A 25,223-nucleotide genomic window follows, 5' to 3' on the forward strand; every position below is an offset into this window, starting at 1 on the left:
TAAATTTTGTGCATGCAAACCGCAGGGCTTTTCCCTTGATGTAGTTGATTAAACAAGCGATAGCCTCCTCATATTTCCTCAAAATTGTGAGCAGTTGTTCCTCCAAATCATTGTATAGAGAACTAGAGATAAATACTGGGTATGTGTTCTTTTTTCCTAGAAAGGCATACTTAAGATGATCAGGTAACTTTTTGAACTCGGATTTTGGTTTCTCATTCGCATCCTTTGATTTTTCTGGGGTTTTCTCACGAGGATATAAATCACAGTCCTTGTCAGAAACCTCAAATATTTCCATTAGTTGAGGTTAATAGTATTTGAGTTCCTAGAATGAATTATTTATCAAATCATAGTCAAATTTAGTTATACAATTTATTTTTACTGGATCAAAGTCATTTTTTCCATCATGAGGATGTAACATAGTTTCTTTTATTACAAAAGTGACTTTGTCCTCACCAAGCTATAATGTCAGTCCGCCTTTGGCAATATTAATATATGCTTGTGCAATGGTGAGAAAAGATTTTCCTAATATAATAGAAGTGTCCTTATCCTCGTTATCTCCATGATGATAAAACCTACTAAAAAAATAAACTCATTCACTAGTATTAAAACATCAAACATAACTCCATTCGGAATTCTAACAGTTCTATGAGGAACTTGTATCACAGTTCTACAAAGCATCAATTATACAAGCCCAATTGCTTGTACATTGCATATGACATTAAATTGATACTTGCTCCTAAGTCACATAATGTCTTTTTAGATTCTAGATTTCCTAATGTACATACAATTATAAAAGTCCCGACTCTCCCAGTTTTGTTGGTAGTCCTCCTTTAAAAATCGTGTGCATGTCTTTCTTAATAGAATTGCACCTCCATCTCTAGAAATGCTCATCTTTTAGCCAAAATGCCTTTTAGAAATTTAGAGTATAATGGAATGTGTAATAATGCATCGGCAAAAGGATTACTGATGTGTAATTATTGAAATATGTAAGCAAATTTAATGAATTTCTTATCTCTTTATTTTTGCTTGAGCGGCTAGGGGTACGAAATTCACGAGAATATCTTTGAGGATGCTTGTGAATTTCCAACCTCATCTTTTTCATTCTCAGATTTTTTTCTCCTTTGTGTGTTCACAATTCATCCCTTAGTGGGAGAATACATTATTTTAATAGGAGTTCAGGAAGATCTTTACCTTGATATGGAATCGGGAACTGTTTTCCACTTCTTGTCTCAATTTCCTTTGACTCATTTAGATTTTTGTCCACAATACTGGGTAGATTGCCTGGTATTTTGACTTTTAATTGTTCGGTGACCTATATCAGTTTTTTTTTTTTTTTTTTTAGCAAATTTATCTTGAAGGCTGTGTTTTGTTGAAATTTATCTTGTGATGTGATGAATAATAAATATATCATGCAGGTACATAGGCAAGTCACCGTAGTCCTACAACTCTAACATCCAAGAAACTGTAATCAACCCAAGAATCAAGGGTTATGAAATCAATTCACACGAGGGCATCAAGATGTCTATCCACTACAAAAAAGTTGAAATTCAACTAAAAAAAAAAAAAATTGTAGCAAAAGATAATGATTTTTTAGAAAAAAAAAGCCTTTTGCGAGGAAATGAGTTTAATTTCCTATACCATGTTGGTAAATGTCTTTGGCAACAACTTTGACTTTTGTAATGCAAGATAATCTTTTTTTTTTTTGTGATGAAAGTATGAAAATGAGATATAGTTACGAAAATGTGATTTCTTAGCAAAAACTCTTTTGCTATAATAATAAAAAAGAAATTAACAACAATAATGACTGATTTTTTTAGCCAAATGGTTTTAACTATGAAAATATGATTTTATAGTTAAAAACCCTTGTGCAATGAAAATAAAATTTCTTAGAAAAACAATTTTAGCGAAAAAAATTAATTTTTTAGTACATAATTTATTTTTAGCAAGAAAATTAAATTTTGTAGTTGAATGACACTTTTTAACAATGAATATATTTCATAGTTAAAAATATTGTAGCTAATTAAATATTTTTTTTATAGTGATCTTATAGTTACAAAAGTCACACTAACGAAAAGGAATCCAAGCACACGATGGTGGAGGTAATAATTTCTCATTGTTGCCTTCATGATTCTCATTATTCCTTCTAGTGCCATGTAAGGGTACGTACATAGGTACTACACTACATTTTGTTCATTATGAATTAGGATCCCCAGCTGTGGTTGCTGCTATAAATACTTGTCGTGAAACAACATACAAGAAATTTAATGATGGTTAGCCAGAAGTGAATGCCAATAATTAAAGCATTAATGACCATCGTGTTTGCAAAGTCTTTTTCAAAAAATGGCATGGACTTGGTTGGAACATTTGAGAGCTAGTTGAAAGGTGGAACAATTGAAAAGTTTGCCTCATATGCTAGCCCTAACAAGTTTAATATATTTCCCCAGTTGGACTTATCTTTGGGGTGATCTCATCCCAGTAGCTCTCTGAACCAAGTAGATGGACAAGACGAGTAGCTAAATCATTCTCTAATAAATTTTTCTTTACTAATTTTTTCTTACTTCTTTTCTTTTTTTATGATCGTCATATTTCATAGGAAAATTTCCAAATACTTTGCAAAATCTAACCTCTGTGTACCTTGAAAAGATATTATTTTTACGACAAAAGCTTTAGGATTTTCCATAACTTATTATCCTTAATATTTTAAAATAAAATTGAAGAGGGGTGTAATTTACATTTCAAATAAGGAATATGAAGAGCCAACCCAAACTATGAGCTTTGTACTTTGGAGATAAAATTTCCTAGATTGGGGCCTAAAATTATAGTTTGTTTTTAGTTTTTTGGATGAGTTACAAAGAAAGTCTAACAAACATTCTACAACTTGTGATGTGATGAATAATAAATAATTCATGCAGGTACATAGGCAAGTCACCGTAGTCCTACAACTCAACATCCAAGAATCTGTAATCAACCCAAGAATCAAGGGTTATGAAATCAATTCTAACTGGCAAGTATGAAATCAAGCCCTTGTAGTTGTTTGTTTGATTTTATTTCGATGAATAGTTCTTGTATATGAGATATCAATATTTTTTGTATGCTTTTAATTTTGTGCTTTGGACTTTTTTCCGTGTTGTCAATTTATCCTTGGTTTTGATTCTTTGAGTTTCACCTTGTGCGATAATTGGATGATGCTCTATTGTACATTTGTTGGTTTGGTGAATTTGTGTAAAATTTACTTTCTAGAGTATTGTTTTTAAGCTCGATTGTGGTGAAATGAATATCTTAAAAAAATATTACTATATATAAATATGGAAGCTTGATGGAAAGTTGGGGACAAGGCTGTGCGTAAATGTTTATATGGAAGTATTAATTTTCCTATACACGCTACCTAAATATTCTACACGGTGTATAGTTAATGCAACCTTCCTAAACTCCATCATGTTCCTTCTTATTGTGTTTTTGGAGTTTTTCAAAGAATTTTGTTTTTTTGTTAATTTTGTTTGAACGTGATTCTAACAATATATCATTTTTTTTATGAAACTTTAGAGACTCGGACCCTGAATTCATGCTCATGGTTTATTATCTTGTGTTTAAGGATCAAGGAGAGCTAGAAATGATAAGGCCTGAATTATATGATCTAGACACTGATCAAATTTAACCATAAGCTTAGAATGACCCTCAAGTAAATTGCCTCTACTCATGCTTCATATTCATAAGGCATGCGTCCTATCTTGAATATTTCTTCTAAGTTCATTCTTTTTATACCTATTTCATCCTTAATGGCCAATATAATGCCTATTGCTCAATATTTTTCTCCATCAGGCTATGTAAAATCATTTAGCAGCCACAATAATAGCATTTTATAATCTTTTTGGCTTTGCTCAAATGTGATTTTAGTTGTGTTATATATAGCCATCATCTACTAAAACGCAACCAAAATCATATTTGAGCAAAGCCAAAAAAAGTTAAGGCTCTATTATTATTGCTGCTGAATTTATATAGCCTGATAGAGACAAATATTGATCATTAGGCATTAAATGCTAACCATTAGAGATGAAATAGGTACAAAAAGAATGAACTTAGTAGAAATGTTCAAGATAGGACGTGTGCCTTTTGAATACGAAGCATGAATAAAGGCCATTGACTTGAGGGCCATTCCGAGCTCATGGTTAAATTTAATTAGTGTATAGATCATATGATTCAGGCCTTATCATTTCAAGCTCACCCTAACCCTTAAATAGGAGATATAACCAATGAGCATGAATTCAGGGTCTGATTTTCTAAATTTTCTTAAACACAATCTTAGTAGACTTTGAATACTCCATCTCTGAATGCAACCTAGAAAAAACCAACAATAATCAAATTCAAACCAAGTCAACAAAAATATACATATAGTATTGGGATCACATTTGAACAAAGTTAACAAAATAATAAAAATTATTGAAACAACATGAACATGTATGAAGTTTAGGCATACTGCATTAAATATGCACCTTGTAGATAAATATTTCGATCACATGTATAGGAAAACCATTACTTCCCAAAACATTTACGCAAACTGTTGACCCCAACTTTCCATCAAGCTTCCATATTTATACATAGTTATATGTTTAAAGAAATTGATTACACCACAATTAACACATTTCACCACAATCAAGCTTAAAAAACAATACTCCAGAAAATAAATTTTATACAAATTTACCAAAACCAAAATAAAGTAGAGTAGAGTATCATCCCACCACCGCACAAGGTGAAACTTAAAAAATCTAAACCAAAAATAAATCAACAACATGGAAAAAGTCCAAAGCAAAAAATTAGAAGCACACACGAAACACTGCTATGTCATCTGCATGAACTATTCACTAAAATGAGAAAAAACTCAATTAAAGAGTCTCCATTGCATACCTATCTGGTAGAACTAATTTCATGATCCTTGATTTTTGTGTTGATTACAATTTATTGGTAACATAGAGTTGCGAGATTGCAGTGGCTTGCCTATGTACCTATATATATTATTCATCTTTTATCAGATCACAAGCTGTAGAATCTTTGTTAAATTTGCTTTAAAAGTTATCTAACAACAAAGTCTCATTTTAGGCGTCAATCTGGGGAAATTCTAACTCCACAATACAAAGATCACTGTTTGGGCTGGCTTTCATAATCCTTCAATTTTGAAATGTAAATTACACCCATCTTCACTTTCAATTAAATATATTGAGGATAGTGAATAATGGAAAAGCCTAAAGATTTTGTGGTCAACAATAATATCTTTTCAAGGAATAAAAAGAATAGATATTGTGAAGTATGGGTAAACTGTTTTTTAGTCCCGTAACTGGACCCCCTTATTGTTTTAGTCCCGTAAGTAGAGCCTGTCGCAAAATAGTCCCAAAAGTGAAAAATTTTCACGTTTTAGTCCTCCGGCGCTGGAAACGCCCACGTGGCTCGCCAGAGGCCACGTGTCCGCCAGGTCAGCAACACCTGGCAACACGTGGATTTTATTTTATTTTTTAATTTTTTTAAATTTTTTTAAAAATTTATTTTTAATTTTATTTGCCTTTTTAAATTTTTTTATTTGGTCCAATTGAAAAAAATTTAAAAAATATAAAAAGAAGTAAAATCCACGTGTCCGCCAGGTGTCGCTAACCTGGCGGGACACCTGGCTGACACGTAACTTCCAGCGAGCCACGCGGACATCTTCGGTGCTGGAGGACTAAAACAATAAAAATTTTCCACTTATGGGACTAGTTTGCGACAGCCTTCACTTACGGAACTAAAATAATAAGGGGTTGGAACTAAAAAACAGTTTACCCTGTGAAGTATTTAGAAATTTTCTTATGAGACTTGATGATTATAAAAAGAAAAGAAGTAATAAAAAGAAAACTTACCTAGAAAAGGTAAGTGCAGTAGAGAATGATTTAGACTCTTGTCTTCATCATATACTTGATTCAAAGAGCTATTGAGATGAGATCTTCTCAAAGATAAGTTCAACTGGAGAAACATTTTAAATTAGTCATTGCTAGCATTTGAGGCAGGATTTTTAATTATTCCACCTTTCAACAGGCTCTGAAAAGTTTCAACCAAGTCGATGAAATTTTTACAAGAAGACTTGTTGCAGACACAATGATCATTGATGATTTAATTATTGACATTCACTTGTGGCCAACCATTTTTAAAATTCTTGTATGTTTTTCTACAAATAGTACTAAAGCAGCATCCATAACTGAGATCCTATTTCGTAGTGAGGTAAATGTAATGTATTATGTTTGTATTTACCCATACATGGAATTGGAAGGAATAATGAGAATCATGAAGCAACCATGAGAAACTATTACCTTTGCCCTCGTGTGCTTGGATCTTTCTTCTTTACTGTGAATTTTGTAACTATAAGATCACTAAAATAATACTTAATTAGCTACAATATATTTAACTACCGAATATTTTTCATAGTTAAAAAGTATCATTCAACTGCAAAAATTAATTTTGTCGCTAAAAATATTTATGTACTATAAAATTAATTATGTCCCTAAAATTCTTTTTCTACAAATATCTTATTTTCATAGCACAAGGATTTTAACTACAAAATTATATTTCATAGCTAAAATCATCTGACTACAAAAATCATGTATATTTTGTTGCTAAAATTCTTATTATTTTTTTCAATAAAAAATTATTTTTATAGCAAAAAAAACTTTAGCTACGAAATCATATTTTCGTAGTTATATCTCGCTTCTATACTTTCATCGCAAAAACTTATCTTGCATTACAAAAGTCAAATTTGTTGCCAAAGACATTTACCAATGTGGTATAGGCAACAAAATTTATTTCGTTGCAAAAGCCTTTTTGCTATAAAATCATTATCTTAATACCTTTGGTTGTGAAGGGCAATGAAATTGGTCTACATGTGTTCCATCATTCTTCAGCTATAGGCTATGGACATATCTCGGAGCCTTTCTGAAATTACAGCACCATGAACAACTATTAGCAAGACCCAAAAGGACATCAAAATCTAGTCAAGAACTAGATCATGGAGCTGAAAAACAAAATTAAATAAAAATATAATATAAGCAGATGCCATAAATGCGATGCCTATGCAAGAAGGAAAATTTGAGTGCCTAATCTACAAATTATCCGAAATTTATTGTAGATAAGCTACCAAACAGGTGGAACAACTAAATCTAAAATAACATATAAGTATATAATAGCATATAAAAAAAATAAAAATCAACGGCGCTCAAAATTGATAATCTAATCTTCAAATTACGCTAATTTATAGTAAAATAGACATACAAATGCAATTGTGCTTCAATCGACTATGAAAAAAATTTAAATTTTATTGAAAATTAAAAACATTGTGATTCTAAATACCCATAAAGATCCCACCGACAAATATCATAAAACTATGATCTAATAAAAAGATCCTTAGAGAACACATCTAGTGATTTAACTATAAGAAATTGGAGGAGGAGACTCACCCGGGGGCTGGAGCTGGGGCTGGGTTGGGAGCGAGAGAAGGAAGCCATGGCGCGGTAAGAAAGAAAAAAGAAAGTAGCGTGGCAACACAAGGATGATTTGGGAATCCGTAGGTATCTCTTATATAATCTTTCCAGTGGTGGCGTAGTAGGGTGATTAGGCGGTGGGCCTCTGGCGGTGAGGCGGTGCGGTGCGTATCCTACTTTCCACCTGTATTCGACTGATAAACACAATTGAATTTTCTAGTTCCGAAGATGAGCGTTAGAAACATAAATTTATATTAGCTCATTCATTGAATAATAATAATAAAAATAATGAAAAAAAAAAATTACACGTAGCTAACCATCCATGTCAAATATACATATATACGATACATACATACATACATCCATACATACATACATCCAAACATACCTAACATCATACATGCACATAAACATACACGCGCGTGCGCACACACACATGATTGAAAAGGCTGGAGTAATATGGTTGAATTGTACATAAAATCAAGAAATTATTGATTATTAATTGGATTAGATATGAAATAAATAATATCATTGTCGTAGCTCAATTTATTGGTTCCCAAATAATGTGCTTATTCTATTTTTTACCGGATTTTAAGTTGTAGTATATTTCTCATTTATGTTTGAGTCTGATGAATATAAACATGCATTAAGATTGGTTATTCTAGGCAACATAATTTAGATCTTCTTGAGAATAAACTAGGATAACAACAAAGTAGGTCTAATTGAGGTTAATGCTACATCATTTAGTGGGAAAAGTAGAAATGCATTAGCCTGGTGAAGTTTATAGTATTATGACCAAGGAATGAAATGATAATGGATTGTGAAATATCAAGAATATATATATATATATATATAAGCTTAGTGTTGTTGTATGGAGCTTATGGATGTTAGAGATAATGTTATAATGTGATATAATTTTGATGTAAATGATGAGAAAAAAAATGATTAAATGTTGGTTTAGGATCCTGCCTAGTAGAAGTGATAATGACTTGAAATGACTTGAAGATATGAATTCAATGGGATTGTAGTTCTAAGGATGGAGTAAGCAAAAGAATGATTGTAGTCACAATTGTCATTTAAGTGAAAACTACTGGATCTATTAGTACTTGACCTAAAGGGCACGTGGACAATTGAGTTCATAACTAAGACGTTATTAGCTAGCAAATCCTCTATCGTGGGACATAGCTGCGATCTTGCACACTTTGCATATATCTCGTTAATTATCTTTGTTTTTGCTACTTTTCTTTATTTTACGTTAAATTATGCCTACGAGTTTGAGAAGGTTTCATCGCTTGCTTGTTCACTAGTGACAATTTATACATTATTTTTGGCACATTACAAGACATGGATTGACAATTTAGCTCTTCCGCAACATAAACAACAAACATAATTAAATAGCATAAGCGTAGGTGTGGAATTTGTGATAACTAATGATATGGGGGATTTAAAAAAATATTTTATTTCTAAGAAACTTAAAAATTAACAACTATATTAAATTATAAAGTAGTAATATGTCATTAAAGAATTTGGACTAAGGAATTGGAAATCTATGGTGGAGTCTCTACCATATATGGCCTCTAAACGTCACTATTATCTACTAGATCAAACTCAATATAGTTTAAACTCTGCATAAAATTTTACACTTGACTACTAGGATGACTGAACTTAAATTACAAATGACACAAATCAGGCCGCTACTTATAGACATTACGGGTAAAGCATCCACTGTGTTTGCATATTAAAAAATGTCAAACCCTTTTTATTTCTACTTTTAGAATATGAAAAAATATGCAGGATGTTGTTTGAGCTTTCGGTCGATAGCATTTCCGGAAATCTGTCAAATGCATAGAGTTGACCGAGGTGCTGGTTTTGGATGTATCTTGCGTATCCCACACTCGATGGAATAGGACAAATGTATGTGTGTTGGACAGAGAAAATGCATTAGAGACTGTATGTTTTGTCCTCTTGTACTGCATGACATTTATTGCCCTGATACACTGCCCCAAAGTTGACCCACAATCAACTTTGTCTCTTGTATGTAGTGTTTGTATTTTGTGTTGGTTGTGTTTGTATCAGTGGAGAGATACACAACACTTTGAATTAGTATTCATTCCACCTGTTAGAGTGTTGAGAGAACTCATCAATGGAGGATTGAAAATGAGAAGAAGGATTCTTGGAGTCGAAGCCAAACAAGATGTTAGTCGGGTAAACAACTTGTTCTTAGCTTGGTCGTTGGTCTGCTGAAGTTGTTGCGGTGTAGTAACAGCCAACCCATGAGAGTTTGTATAAACTGAATGGAGCTTTGGTAGAAGATAGGTTGGGTAGTTTGGTTGGTGTCTTATTTGGTGTAAACCAAGTTTTTGGTTTAGTTAAGACTCTTGGATTGGGATCCCTCAGACGTAGGTTGGAAAACCGAATTGAGTAAACAAACTTGGTGTGTTGTTTTTCTTTCTGCACTTATTCAGCCATCGATTTTTGTACAAACACACACTGTTGTTATAACTGTGAGACAACTATGTTGTAAAGCTGTGGTTACGTCGAACGTTTCACAGTTCCACTGTGCAAGTTACTTGGAGGTGTTGGACCTCTTATTCGATCATCTACCGACAATTTCCAACATCTAGTATCAGTTCAGCATGCTCAATGCACCAAGTAGATCTGTCCATGGTTCAAGATGAGTCGTGAAGTAATCTCGTCCATTCATCCACCTGTGTTCGATGAGAACAAGTACACCTTCTGGAAAAACATCATGGAGACGTACCTGCTAACTCTTGGTGAAGAAACTTGGGAAGCTCTAGAGCTTGGTTGGACTCCTTCAACCAAAGTTATGCCTGGAGAAACTTAGAACAACCCCCAACTATTATTTTGAAGCCGGAAATGAGTGGACATTTGAAGAAAAAATTGCTGCTGGTGGAAATGCTAAAGCTATAAATGCCATATTTGCCTCAGTTGATGAAGTTCAGTTTCATGTCATCTCAAACTGCAAGAAAGCAAATGATACATGAAGAGCCTTGAAAAATGCATTCGAAGGGATTGCTGAAGTTAAAGACAGAAAACTCCAAAGGGTGGAAAGCATGTTCAAAGTTTTGAAAATGACTGATGATGAAACAATGTCTGAGTTCTACACTCGATTCAAGGATGTGGTGAACCAAGCATATGCTCTTGGCTTGGAATATGATGAAGAAAGGCTGGTTCGAAAGATGCTGAGAAGTGTGAACAAAAAGTTAAAAATCAAAGTCTCTACTCTCGAGGATAAGAAGAAAACCAAGAACATGAATCTTGAAACCTTAAATGGTATTTTCATAAATTGTTGAATCTGATGAAGAAATTTCTCTATTGTCCAAGAAGTTGTCTCGAATGATAAGTGAAAAACGTGCTGAAAAATTCTACAATTCTTGAAACAGAAGTCACTATGGTGGTAAAACAACTGGTGAACAACGAAAGTATCGAAAACAGAAAAGTGCTGGTTACAACAAATGAAAGGGAGCTTATGATAAAAGCTACGAGAAGAAGTTCAACACTGTTTCTAGACCAGAAAACTCAAGTGATCCGAAATTCTTTGCATGTGGTGGAGTTGGCCATGTGAAAGTTGAATGTGGAACGTTCAAGAAGAAAGGAAAGCATGAATTTCAAGCTACCTAGAGTGATGAGGAAGACAGTCAAGAATCTGAAGAGGAAAGTGATAATGAAAGTGTAGATGCTTTTGTCATCAAAGAAGGAGAATCTAGAAAAGGAAAAGAAAATGCTCCAGAAGAAGAATGTAACAACAACGACACAATAAAGATAGACATCTATGATCTGATGAAAGCTTATGAGGAAGTTGTAGGCGAACAAAACATTTGTGTCAAGAGAAACAAGGGTTTGATCAACACAGTTTACCATTTGGAAGCTCGAGTTGAAAAAGTTGAGAAAGTGAATCAAAAAATTTTTGAAATCAATGAAGGACTTCAGAGGGAAGTCAAGCAACTGATAATGAAGTGTGATTATCTGAGGAAAGAAAATGATGGGCTCAGAAAAGGAAAAGACAAACTCAATGAAGTTATATCGATTGGGAAGCCATTTGGAGATCATCGTGGGATAGGTTATCAAGAATCCATGAACATGAAGCCAACTACCTTTGTAAAAGGTGGTTTTCTTACTGATGTGAAGATTCCAGATAAACCTCCAAGGGGAAGAACACTGAAGGTTCTAAAGAAAACAGAAAGAAGAGGCGAAATCAAAATCGCAGAAGGAACAGATGTATCAATTCGTCGTTACAAAAGAAAAGTAACTGTAAGTACTGTTTTTTATTTGCTCATGCTGAATCTCGCTGTTTCAAGATGGATAGAGACTTGATGTCTGGAAAGAAGGTTAATTGGCCTTCAGATGAGCTGAAACATAGGGTGAATTTCAAAATGGAATGGAGACCTAAGAAGAATCAATCTCAAATGATGTGCAATGTCATCCTATGTAGTCAAGAAGCAACTAATTCATCCCGATGGTATTTTGATAGTGGATGCTATTGAAGAATTATGTAGGTAGCACTTGTGGAGAAGTGATATTTCGAGATGGAGCCAAAGGAAAAATTGTGGGCTATGGTTCTCTTGAAGCCAAAGATATACCGAAGTTGTCGAAGGTATATTTTGTTGAAGGCTTGAGTACTAATCTCATTAGTATCAGTCAGTTATGTAATGATAAACTGCAAGTGAAGTTTACTAAGGATGTTTGTGAGCTGTACAAAAATAAGAAGGAGTGCGTGATGACTAGAAAAAGGTCAAGGAACAACTGGTACTTACTTGACAAACCCATGGATGTTGCATTGATCTTAAAGGATGATGAAACCCTTCTATGGCATACAAGACTTGGCCATGTCAACCAGCAAAACTTGATGAAGTTGAGCAAGTAAGGAATTATTAGAGGACTTCCAAATTTTTCGAAGTTACCTAACTTTGTTTGTGGTGATTATGCTCGAGAAAAACAGAAACGTGTCTCTCATCCGCAGTCGGAACATCAAAGCAGCAACACTTGTCTTGATTTGCTGCACATGGATTTGATGGGTCCGGTGGATACACCCAGTCTTGGAGGTAAAAGATACATACTTGTCTGCATTGATGATTACTCAAGATACAAACGGGTTGATTTTATTAAGAAGAAAGGAGATACATTTGTCATCTTTGAGAAATTGTGCAAAACATTGATGAATGAGAAGAGATCAAAGGTGAATCGAATTCGTACCGATCATGGTAAGGAGTTTTAGATCAACAAGTATGATTGTTTTTTTATTGATCTTGGAATACTTCGTGAGTATTCAGCCCTGAAGACCCCACAACAAAATGGAGTTGTGGATAGGAAAAATCGAACACTTCAAGAAATGGCTCGATCAATGATGCAAGCCAAAGGTGTTGCAAAGTACTTATGGGCTAAGGCTATCAATACCGCATTTTATATGATCAACAGAGTATATCTGAGACCGCACACTGAGATCACACCTTACGAGCTATGGAAATGAAGGAAGCCGAATATGCCATACTTTCACACATTTGGATGTCGATGCTACATTTTGAAGGATAAGAGCTATTTTCAGAAATTTGATGCAAGATCAGATGAAGGAATATTCATTGGTTATTCTCATAACAACAGAGCTTATCGTGTTTATAAGAAAAGGATGATGAAAGTTATGGAATTGATTAATGTGACTTTCGATGACTCACATGTGGAAAGAAGATTAATCAATCAAGAGGATGATGAAGACTTCTTCCAACTGTTCAGAAGTAGAATACTTTACCTGAGGTTCAGAACCCTCTACCTCATATTCCAGAACCAACTCACGATGAGAGTTCGATGCAATTTGATTGGAGTGAAGCAGATGAATCTATTGAAGTTACAACTGCTGCAGAACAACTTGGAGAATACCAGTCTGATGCTGAAGTTAGGAAATTTGGTTCAATAATTCCTAAGAACCATCGTATTGATGTTTTCATTGGAGATCCACAAGAAGGTCGTCAAACCATAGGAAAGCAAACCGATTTTAGGGAATTTTCTAGTATGAATTGCTTTGTGTCTACCATTGAGCCAAAGAATATTGAAGAAGCGCTGAAAGATGAGTACTAGATCAGTGCTATGCAAGATGAGCTAAATCAGTTTGGAAGGAACAGAGTCTGGACGTTGGTAGAACGACCAGATGACATCAATGTCATTGGAAGGAAATGGATATTCAAGAAAAAATATGATGAGAAATAGAATATCACAAGGAACAAAGCTCGACTAGTTTCTCAGGGATACACTCAAATTGAAGTAGTTGATTATGATGAAACGTTTGTCCCTATTGCAAGAATTGAAGCCATGATGTTATTACTCTCAATCTCATGTTCGCTTGGATTTTTCTATTTTAAATGGATGTCAAAATTGCATTTTTTAATGGATGGATCAAACAGGAAATATATATGGAGTAGCCTAAAGGATTTGAAGATCCATTCTTTTCGAATCATGTCTACCGATTGAGGAAAGCTTTGTATAGATTGAAGCAAACACCCCGTGCTTGGTACGATCGACTGTCGACGTTCTTGATTGGAAAAGAATACTAAAGGATCCATTGATAAGACATTATTCATCAAACATAAAGGTACTGATGTTATGATTGCTCAAGTTTATGCCGATGATATTGTCTTTGGATCTACGACAAATAAGTTAAAGAATGAATTTGTGGAGTTCATGCATTCAAAATTCGAGATGAGTATGGTAGGGGAGCTGACATACTTCCTTGGATTGAAAATCAAGCAATGTACTGATGGGATATTTCTGAACCAAATGAATAATGCAAAGAATATGGTTAAGAAGTTTGGTATGAAGAGTTCTAAGACTGTTAGAACACCGTTGGGACAACAAGACAAGCTGTCTACGAATGCTGAAGGAAAGGATGTCGATCAGAAATTGTATATGAGTATTATCGGAAGTCTTTTGTATCTTACTGCTAACAGACCCGATATCACATTTAGTGTTGGTGTTTGTGCTCAATTCCAATCACCCTCGAAATAAGATCACTTGAAAGCCGCAAAGAGAATTTTGAGGTATATTCATGGAACTTCCGAACTTGGATTGTGGTATTCTAAGAGATCATCACTTGATGTAATTGGATTCACTGATTCCAATTGGGCCGGATGCCGTGATGATCAGAAGAGTAAGACTGGAGAATGATTTTGCATTGATAAGAATTTGAGAAGCTGGAGCTCGAAGAAACAAAGTTTGATTGCTTTATCTACTGCAGAAGTGGAGTATGTAGCTGCTGGAAGTTGTAATGCACAATTGTTATGGAATAAGAAAATGTTGGAGGATTATGGTATTGAGAATGAGTCGTTTATACTGTGGTGTGACAACACCAGTGCAATCAACATATCAAAAAATCCAGTTCAACATGATGAAACGAGTTCAACATGGTCGAACGAAGCACAAAGAAATTTGATATCATTTTATCCGAGAACTTGTGGAACTTGAAGTGTGCAAATTGCAGCACATTGAGACTGATTTTCAAAAGGCAGACATCTTTGACCTAGCCATTGGATTGCGGGTGGCACGGGGTAGTGAGACTGTGGCGAACATTGTACTTGACAAGAAGTGTAGCGAATCTCTTGTTGACAAAATGTGTACTTTTTCATTAATGAAAGTCCTCAGAACACCAAATTATGAGAAAATATATTTTTTTATGAATTTGGTTACCTGAATCCTATCATTGGTAGGGAGATCAACGGCCTCGACCCATTTGCTGACTTAATTGACTGAGACTAGGATGTAAACATTTCTATGAGAGTTGGGGAAAGGGTCCCATAAAATCAATCTCCCATACATCAACCATATCTACTTCTATAACTCCTTTATGTGGCATTTCATCACGCTTTGTGTTAATACCCATTCTCTGGCATGTATCGTATTGCTTGACAAACGTCTGAGCATCCAAATGTATTGTTTGCCAATAGAATCTGGATTGAGTTACTTTTTCAGCACTTCATTGGTTCACGAAATGTTCACCAACATATGAACCGTGGCCCTTATGAAGAATATGTGGTATCTCATATTCGGATACCCATCGTCTAATGATTCCATCTTTGCCAAAATGAATCATATATGGTTCCTCCCACAAATAGTGATTGACAAGGCACAGAAATCACTTCATTCCTTTATAGTTTAAATAAAAAAGGATAATACCACTGGCATGAAAATTAGCATACTCTGTGAACCAGGGTATAGTACCTTGCAAGAAATTCAACTTCTCATCTGAAAAACAAAAAAAAAAATTAATTTATACCTGATGGGTGGCAATTTTGATGGTAGCCTACTAAGATGGTTGGCTACTAAATTTTCACTTCTCTTTCTATCTTTAATCACAATATCATATTCTTGTAAAAATAATACCAATCGAATCAAGCACAATTTAGAATCCTTCTTATCCATTAGATATCGCAATGCAGTATGCTAATTGTAAACAATTGTCTTAGATCAAACCAACTAAGGTCTAGATTTTTCGAATGTGAAAATAATTGCCAAAATTTCTTTCTCTATTGTAATGTAATTAGACTGAGCACCGCCAAGAGTCTTACTTGCATAATGAATGACATGGTGCTTTTGGTCTAGCTTATGAAACAACACAGCTCTTACTGGTCCATCACTTGCATCACACATAAGTTCAAAAGGTTTACTCCAATCTGGTGCTTGGACAATTGGTGAGGATAATAATCTTTACTAGAGGCATTGGAACGCCTCATCACACTTGTCCGCCCATTGAACGAATGTTGCTTTGATGACGCCGGATGAATTTTCCCTATTACATCCGACGCCCAGGTTTGAAATGACCATGGTTTAATCATCGCCTGGAGTTCCATTGCTGGCAGATGGTTTAACGGGCCATGTCTCTGGCACTTCTGACACCCTTTAGCAAATTTGATACAATCATCAAATATTTTTGGCCAGTAAAACCCCAAACGGTGAATAGCCCATCGTATGTTCAAACCTGCTCGGTGTGCTCCACAAATTCCACCATGAACTTCTTCCATCACTTTGATGGATTCGTCTGGTCCCAAACATCTTAATAACACTCCTTTGAAGGTTCTCTTGTACAAAACCCCTTCTATAAGTTGAAAGCGTAATGCTTTCAATCTAATACCCACAGGAGTCGCAGAATTTGGTGATTCCAGATAAACCATAATTTATGTCCTCCAATCGGTAATCGTATCAATGTTACCAACAATTATTTGTTGACACGCATTCTGAGCCAAACTATCGGCTTGTCAATTCTCTATTCTCGGTACATGCTCAATAACCACCTCTGCAATTCTATCTAACAGGCGATATACCAAATCTCTATATTGACGTAAATGAGGATAATTATAAGCGTACCGTCTTAACACTTGATTGATGACCAATTGAGAATCTCCTCAAATCATGACCGTCTGTGCCCCTTTAGCTATGAGTGCCTCCAGACCTAAGATCAATGCTTCATATTTTGCAGAGTTGTGAGTCATCTCTTCCATTTGAAGTTGCAAACTAATCTTCCTGGCTCCTGATCCTTCCAATATAACTCATGCTCCTGATCTCCCTTTTGAACGAGAACCATCAAAAAACATTTTCCAGGGACTAGTACCTATATAGGGTTCCATTCTGCTTTCTGTTGGTTCGCTATTTGAAAATTCAGCTAAGAAATCAGCCACTACCTGCCGTTTTACTGCCTTGATAGGCCGATGTCGCAACGCAAAAGGAGCCAATCTGATCGCCCATTTCACTAACCTTCCCTGCATAGTTGGTCTGTGCAGAATTAATCTGATCAGATCCACTTTAGAAACCACCTCGGTTTCTCTCGGCAGAATATAGTGCTCCAATCGAGTACGTGCGAAGACTAAAGAATAACATTTTTTGGGCATAGTATAATTCAACTCCGGCCCGGCCAGAGTTTTGCTTAAGTAGTAAATAGCCCTTTCATTACCGTCTTCCCATTCTTGCGCCAGCAGACTACTCACCACATCGAAACTATTTGCCACATACAATCTAAGAGGTCGGTCTCTTCTTGGAGGCATCAACACAGGTGGTTTTGTTAATGCTTGCTTAATTTCTTCTAGTGCCTACTGCTGCTCCGGTCCCCAAGAAAAATCAGTTGCTTTATTCTTGAGCAACTTTGTGATGGATTTTAATTTCCCTACGGCATTTTATATGAACCTCCTCAGGTAATTCACTTTACCCAAAAAACTTTGTACTTCTTTGACCGACCGAGGAGGTCGCATTGCCAAAACAGCTTTAATTTTGTTTGCATCAACCTCTATTCCCTTTTCATGCACTAAAAAACCAAGAAATTTCCTGCCGAAACCCCAAAGGCGCATTTCGTTGGGTTCATTTTCAAGTTGTACTGCTTCATCCGTAGGAAAGCATTTTCCAAGTCGACCAGATGTGTATCAAAATCAGTGGACTTAATGATCACATCATCAATATACACCTCCATGGACTGCCCAATCAAATAATGAAAGATAGTATTCATTGCCCGTTGATAAGTTGCTCCGGCATTCTTTAACCCGAACGGCATAACCGTCCATTCGTAGATCCCCAAGGCTCCTGGGCACCTGAATGCGGTTTTTGGTATATTTTCTTCCGCCAATGAAATCTGGTTATAACCCGCATAACCGTCCATCAAGCTTAAGATTCGATGTCCTGCCGCTGAATCGATCAGCATATCAGGTATGGGCATTACATACTCATCTTTAGGAGTTTCTAGATTGAGATCTCTGAAATCAATGCATATCCGAATCTTCCCATTCTTCTTGGTTACTGGGACAACATTGGCTAACCATTCTGCATATCGACAAGGTCGAATGAATCCTACTTTCAACAATTTCTCAATTTCTTGTTTGATCTTCGGGAGCAGTTCTGGACTAATCCTTCTTGGTGTTTGCTTATACGGCTTGAGCTCCTTCTTAATTGGCAACCTATGTTCTATTAAATCCCGTGCCAATCCAGGCATTTCAGAATAATCCCATGCCAAACACTCCATATGGTCCCGAATTACCGTTACCATTTGCTTCTGCTGGTTTTTAGACAATAAACCACTAACCCTGACCATCTTGGGTATCTGTTTGGTTGCCACATTGTATTCAATAAGCGGATCCTGCGTTGACAAGGTTCTATTCTTTCCAGAAGGTCAGGCCAGCAAAAGCCTTCTCCCTCACAAACACTATTGTTGGAACCTCCCTTACTATGAAGTCTGACCATTAATTGGTCTAAATAAAACTACTTAATCCACAAAACGCATTCACTTATCATTTCCATAATTAAAGTTTAATAATTTTAACATTGGCGAACAACGGAGCCACAAGAAATAAATTTTTTCTAATGAAACACATACCCCTGCGCAGTGAGGCTACAGCTCTTCCAGGGATACTCATCTACCACAACTGTTTGTGAGATTGGAGGCACATACTCGGAATAAAGTACAGACTCTTCCATAACTTCTGTAGAACCGAACGGATTAGTGCTGGCATCCATTCTGAACACTTGATCTCCTTCTCAAAACATGATCTGCTGATGGAGAGAAGAGGGCACGCATTTGGAAGCATGAATCTAGTCTCGCCCTACCAGGACCGAGTAAGTAGTGTTAGCATCTACCACAAAGAACACCGTTGAAATCACCTTTGGTCCGACTTCAATAGGGGCTACCATCATCCCTTCTGGTTTTGTTGGTTGCCCCGTGAAACTTGTCATCTCGATATCTACTGGAGACAGATCACCAATTCCTTTTCCTAATTTCTTCAATGTCTTGAGAGGCATAACGTTGAAGACAACCCCATTATCGATAAAAACCTTGTTAACTGGCTTAGCACATATGTGAGCGTTAACATATAATGGTTTCAGGTTTGGAATTGCTCCTTCTGGTATAGGTGAAAAAACCATAGATGGGGGACTGTTGCGTGAATGTCCGGGACTACTAGCCATTGCCACCCATTCTGGTTCCTCTTCCTTTAGCCTTGCCCATATAGGCTCATCTTCTTCCTCGAATCACCACATACCAGTCATCCTGATTTCGAACCCGGTTTTGTCGGTCTTCACTATCTCGCTACATAAAGCCCTCGTCTTCTCTGGAGCAAACGACCCAAAGATTATCTCAGGCGTCTCTCCTTCAGCCGCTTCTATCTCAGGATCAATGTTGATTCGCCTACAGAATTGACACCGGAAACACCTAGCCTTCTTGATAGGCCTTTCGATCTCCCCGTGCTCCTGTAATCAGTCGCTCGAGTTTTTCCTTTTGGGTGACATCTCCCTCTTCTCCTTCCATTTGTCTACTCGCCTCCCGTGTCGATTCATACCTGGAAATTGGGGATCTATGTTTATGGGTAAAGGCTTTCTGTTCCAACTCCATTTGCCATGGACTGGTTGTGTCTTGCGCGTTGGTCGATCTCGCACTACCACTTTGTCTTGCAACTCTACTTCGAATGATCCATCTTTTTTATCCCACCTCTCAGCCACCCTGATCTCGCAGGTCTTGAACTTATCATCCTGATCAAGCTCTCGCTCTTTTGGCTTACGCTCCCTCCATTTGGATTTTCCTTCTCTTTCATCGTTTCTTGTGTGCTCTGTGAAGAACGCACAGAGATTACAACAATAGTCACTTTTGGGAAGGGCTGCTGCTCTATTCCCATCGTCACGTATTTGAATCTTCCTGCTTTGATAGCACTCTATATTTTCTTTCGGAAGTGCGTACACTGGTTAGTGTAATGCGTAAAAGAGTTGTGCCACTTGCAATATGGCCTTCCCTTTATTTCCTCCTCCATTGCTAACCGTTGTCCCTTTAGGATGCGAATTTGACCATCCGTTAGCAGAATATCGAAGATTTTATCTGCTTTGGATGCGTCAAAAGTCGGTTGTTCTCGCTCTTCTACCCCTGGAAGGGGCTTCAGTTTTGGAACATACATTAGGCTTGCCTTTTACAATTTCAGCAGCCATTTCTTCAGCACCTTTCCCTTGTTCACCATCTGGTGCGTACATCTCTGTATCGATGCTGGCCATCTGTTGGACCTTATTATGCCGAAAGTTGTGATCCTTGTCTCTAAAGAGGGATTCCAACCTCCTTGCCTTGGATGCTAAACTGGCCAGATCTTGAACATCGTGGGCTGTTAAAGCTTCCCGTAGTAGTGTATGCATATTCCTAACCACCAAGTTGGTCATTACGCTCTCTTCGATGATCGTTGGGCAACGTCCTTTCATAAGTCATATCGACTCTATGAATTGGTAGGCGGTCTCCTCTGGCATTTGTCTAATCTCCAAGAGATTTATGAGTGAAACCGTTGGAAGAGGATTAAAAAACCTTGCGTGAAAAGCCGCTTCAAAACCTTCCCAAGTTTGCAACTGCCCTGGCGGAAGATTTGCAAACCAAGAAAAAATTTGTTCTTGTGAGAGATAATCCAAACAGCTATAATTTGTGAAACGGATTATTGTCCACTTTCCCCAATTGAGCCATGAAACGTCCTACGTGCTCAGTGGTTGAGGCTCCATCTTCCCCCGAAAAAGAGTGAAAATCTGGTGGCCTATAATTTCTCGGGAGAGGATTCTCATTGATGATTCTCTCTGGGAATGGCCTCTGATATCCCAGCCTGTTCACCGTTTGAGGGTTTATTTCGAAATGCACACGTAGAACTTGAGCGATGTCTTCCGGATCCACTCTGGGTGGAATAGGGTCCAACACAGGAATGGGATTATGAGCCTAACCTCCCAATATCTCTTCTCTGGGGAAGGTTGGTTCGACTCTGACACCCAGTGGAACATTATTTGGGTATGTTAGAGGAGCCTTTCCCCTGTCAGCCCTAGTAGTGGCACTTGGAAGAGTGCTGCCTACATATGAAGGCCCCGCAAAATTTGCTTGTAACCTGGATGGTGACATCGCTAAGGGAGACTGAGTGGGTTGAAGAGTAACCCTTGATAAAGCTTGATCTAACATATTTTGCATAAGGTTTTGTTGCTCACGCAACATATTCTGGATAGCTAAAGTTTGCTGATTGTTCAAATGTTGAACATAAGACACCCAATCGGTAGGTGCTTGTGGTGCTTCCCCTGCATTTGGCATGGCAGGTGGTGAAATTGTTTCTCCCACCGGTGTTGAAGATACTTGGGGCTGTGAGCCTGCCATATGGATCCTTCTGATGATCCGGCCGGATCTCAGTTGTATGAAATTCTCTCTTGATGTAGGATCAGCAATCTTGCCCATCTCCCATTGTGGTCGCCAATTTGTTGATGCCGATTTTCAACAATAAAAAGTAAAACCCGAAAATAGAAATTATCTTCGAATTTGATAAAATAAATGCTTGAGATTAAGAATTCCTAAGCACCGTACGATACATAAGCAAAAATAGAAAAAATAAATACTACAGGCTGTAAAAGTAAATGGACGATCCCCAAAAGAAATACACTCATTTTGATGTCGATTGAAGATGCCTTTAAGGTCGCGAAAAGACCTATTAAAAAGGAAAAGGAAAACCTACGTCAACCGCTCCGATGTCGTTATCAGGGCATGCCTTCATATCCGATCGCCAGTTGTAACTTCTTCCAACCGCCTCAGAACTGCTTTTCGCCCGACCTGCGTGTCCACTGCTTCATCTCCCTTTGCCCGTCTTCCATTTGCCCGACCTACGCGTCGGCCCCCTTTTCCTTACCCGACTTCTCTTTGTCCGACCTCCATGCCAACCGACCTAAATGTCTACTTACCCCTAATTTCCTTCGTCCGACCTCTCATTATCCGACCTCTGTCTCCCCGATCACCTATCCACAAGTTCTCCCAAGAAAACCCATTTTCTTAACAACGCCTTGACCATTGGGCATATATCCAAACCTATAATTTAATCAATAACCCCATTCTCGAAAAACCCTACTAATTGGTTTTCCTTACTCAACAGCTATATTGAAGCTTATAAAATAATCTCTAGAGAGGTAGGGGAATATTTTCCGTTTGCTCCTCATTATGATTTGAAAACATTTGATATACTACCTAACAAAAATCAAAACTATCAGTCTCACTTCTCAAAATTTGAAATATATAAAGTGAGATGCATATATGATATATATACACATGCATTTATCATTCAACTTTTGAAAATATGATATATAATACCATGCTTGTAAGAGAGTGTTCAAGTAGCATGTCACTCTTTGGTTCTTTAATCCTACAAATTCAATTTCCTTCTTTTGAGAGTTTGGCCAACGTTTTTTCACTTAGTAGCTTATAATCTCCGCTTCTATAATGCATGCATCACTAGTTGTATATCCAAAGTATGGACCGCGGAATACTTCAAGCAGCATAAAAGATGGAAACTTGTGGTCACTTTCTTTGGCATTCAAGTGATGGCATGATACTGCAATGTTAAAAGTTTTATCCATGAAATAATAATAGTAATAATAATAATAATAATAATAATAAAATCAAATTTAAAATGATAATAGACGTTTGCTCATGGTTTGAAGTATGATGCTACACTTTCTTCAGTAAGAAGATTGAATATCAAAAGATAAATTGAGTTTCTATACCTTTTTGGAAGTTCAAACTTGTTTCGAATTGATTAATAATGGTCAATTTGAACTGCGCATAAATGCGCCAACTCAATGGTAAGGTAGTAGCACCGGCAACTTTTAGGTACAAAGATACAAAATTATCACCTTGCCCCATTGGTAGAATCAGGATTTGCCTAGCAAGTAAAAAGCAAATTGTTAACTCGTTCCATTTAAATTTTCATGGAAACTATGAGGTGACACAAAAATTCATCATACAGAAATATTACCAATTAGAATCACATATTTCGTAATGTTTGATACTTTGATGAAAATAAAAACCGGCAAGTTCATTTAATTTAACCAATATATGCATTGGATTAGCAAAGTGGTTCACAAAAAGTCTTTCCGCATATCTACAAAAAGATGGATAGAAATGATCTATTAAACTACTTACTAGTGACTTTATCTCCAAACGAAGAAAAGAAATATATCAAAAAAAAGTACCTTAGTTTTTCATTCTTAAAATCAGAAACTTTTAAAATAATGAAATATCATCAGTTGTTATACAAGGGGAGGCAGAAAGCACAAATCCTGAACCATAAAATAGGAACTCATTAATCATACGATGGAAAAGAAATCATATAAATCTTTTAAATCTTCAACCTAAAATCATATAAAGTTAATGTTAAGCATGGCTACCATAGGAAAAATAGATAAAATGTCCAATTTATATTATGAACCATTGAAACCTTAAAAAAAATATTGTTGGAGGCCCGACACACTCCCAAAAAAAAGTATTGTTGGAGGCCCGACACACTCCCCCACGTCACGGCCCACCCCTTTCAAATTATTCATTTTCCTCCAAGCCAAAGACAGAGAAAGTGAAACCTTATAAAAATTTGTTTGAAACCCAACATATTCACACTAGGGATGGCAGTCGGGGGCAAGTTCTATTCCGGGCCCGTCCTGGCCCAACTGTTATAGGACAGGTTCGCATCCAAAAAATTTCATCCGGGATCCGTCATGGCCAAATTTGTTCATATCAAATATTTTATACCCGGGACTGTTTACGAGCTTTAAATTTTTTAACCCAGACAGGCCCAAGAATGTTTTGGGTTGATGCTGAAACTTCCTCCTACTCAATTAAGCTTAAATTGATTATTTTAAAATTAATATTATATATTTTTATTTTATCCTTGTACAATCTTTTTTGATTTTTTATTATATTCAATATTCGATATTTGAATTTCCGTTATATTTAAACTTTATCTGTGCTCCCCCACCCCAGCCAATGGCTCTACCCATATCAAAATGTATTGGGTCTGTTTGGTTCAAAAGAGGGGAGGGAAGGGGAGAGATTTTAATAAAAGGGAGGGAAGGCGAAGAGAGGGGAGAGAATATTAAAATTGTAATAGTGTTTTTTGTTCCTATCAAAGGAAGGGAGAAGAAGGTAGGGAAAATAATATTTTTATATTTGGTTAGGTAAGAGAGTAAAGGAAAAATAGAAATTTTTTACTATTTAACCCTGTATTGTATAAATAAAGAAAAATAAAAATATTTAATAAAATTTGATCAATTTATTCATAAAATGTCATACAAAATGTATTTGTCCAATACGATACAACAAAATTTTAAGCATTTTGCTTATTTCTTTAGTGCAAGATTGTATTGAAATTTAAGTTGAGACCGAATATTGCACTTGCATGGAAATTATTTTTGAAAGATAATAAATTATTTGTTTTTAAAAAAATAATATTCATTCAAAACTAAATTATTTTAAAATTATTTATTAAAATATTATTATTATTATAGATATAATTATATACTAATTTATATGATTTGTTAAAAAATATTATAATTAAACATGATTACAATATTTAATAAAAAATATTTCAAAATATATAATATTATAATTTAAATCTATGTATAATGTATATGTTAATATTATTTAATATAATTAAAGATAAAATAAATAAATATTGAAAATTTGAAGATGTTATCAAATTTTTAATAAAATATTTAAAATGTATAATAGATAATTAGATAAAGAAAATTTTAATAAAATCTCTCTCCAAATTCCCTCAAATTGGAGGGAAAAAATTAAACAGATTGCCTCCCCTCCTATCCCTTCAAAAAAAAATTGAACTAAACATAGAAAATTTTACAATTGTCTCATCTCCCTTCCCCATTCCTCTTAAACCCTCAAACCAAACAGACCTTAATTGATTTTCCTTCCGAACCAAA

At 35.9% G+C, this 25,223-nt stretch overlaps 2 protein-coding genes and 1 long non-coding RNA gene across 7 annotated transcripts; 2 read left to right on the plus strand and 1 right to left on the minus strand.

Annotated features, from left to right (window-relative positions):
• Positions 1-1,479: 1,479 nt before the first annotated feature.
• LOC127250643 (uncharacterized) lies at positions 1,480-7,697 on the minus strand. Of its 5 annotated transcripts, XR_007838716.1 has the most exons (6): positions 7,470-7,697; positions 6,864-6,948; positions 6,330-6,389; positions 5,883-5,985; positions 4,903-5,000; positions 1,480-4,335 (listed from the first exon to the last, which is right to left on the minus strand). It is a non-coding gene; the product is annotated as an uncharacterized LOC127250643 (long non-coding RNA). The 5 variants fall into 5 exon arrangements; XR_007838717.1 differs by lacking the exon at positions 4,903-5,000; XR_007838714.1 differs by having other exon boundaries at positions 4,903-5,985.
• A 2,888-nt stretch (positions 7,698-10,585) lies between these two features.
• LOC127250149 (uncharacterized) lies at positions 10,586-12,378 on the plus strand. Its single transcript, XM_051273313.1, has 5 exons — positions 10,586-10,787; positions 10,898-11,037; positions 11,136-11,765; positions 11,813-11,942; positions 12,011-12,378. Exons 1-5 carry the CDS (start codon positions 10,586-10,588, stop codon positions 12,376-12,378), a joined length of 1,470 nt encoding a protein of 489 aa, XP_051129270.1.
• Positions 12,379-14,105: 1,727 nt separating this feature from the next.
• Positions 14,106-15,248, plus strand: LOC127250150 (uncharacterized mitochondrial protein AtMg00810-like). Its single transcript, XM_051273314.1, has 5 exons — positions 14,106-14,412; positions 14,509-14,649; positions 14,737-14,876; positions 14,980-15,110; positions 15,206-15,248. Exons 1-5 carry the CDS (start codon positions 14,106-14,108, stop codon positions 15,246-15,248), a joined length of 762 nt encoding a protein of 253 aa, XP_051129271.1.
• Positions 15,249-25,223: the final 9,975 nt, after the last annotated feature.

Source organism: Andrographis paniculata, unplaced genomic scaffold, assembly GCF_009805555.1.
Source record: "Andrographis paniculata isolate CXL003 unplaced genomic scaffold, ASM980555v1 Contig37END, whole genome shotgun sequence".
Lineage (NCBI taxonomy): Eukaryota > Viridiplantae > Streptophyta > Magnoliopsida > Lamiales > Acanthaceae > Andrographis > Andrographis paniculata.

Coding starts and splice junctions, on each gene's coding strand:
- LOC127250149 (XM_051273313.1), top strand. CDS start 10,586: ATGACTGATGATGAAACAATGTCTGAGTTCTACACTCGATTCAAGGAT. Junction 10,788..10,897: donor GAATCTTGAAACCTTAAATG/GTATTTTCATAA, acceptor TTCTTGAAACAG/AAGTCACTATGGTGGTAAAA. Junction 11,943..12,010: donor GATGTGCAATGTCATCCTAT/GTAGTCAAGAAG, acceptor AGAATTATGTAG/GTAGCACTTGTGGAGAAGTG.
- LOC127250150 (XM_051273314.1), top strand. CDS start 14,106: ATGATTGCTCAAGTTTATGCCGATGATATTGTCTTTGGATCTACGACA. Junction 14,413..14,508: donor CGATCAGAAATTGTATATGA/GTATTATCGGAA, acceptor CCTCGAAATAAG/ATCACTTGAAAGCCGCAAAG. Junction 14,650..14,736: donor ATGCCGTGATGATCAGAAGA/GTAAGACTGGAG, acceptor TATCTACTGCAG/AAGTGGAGTATGTAGCTGCT.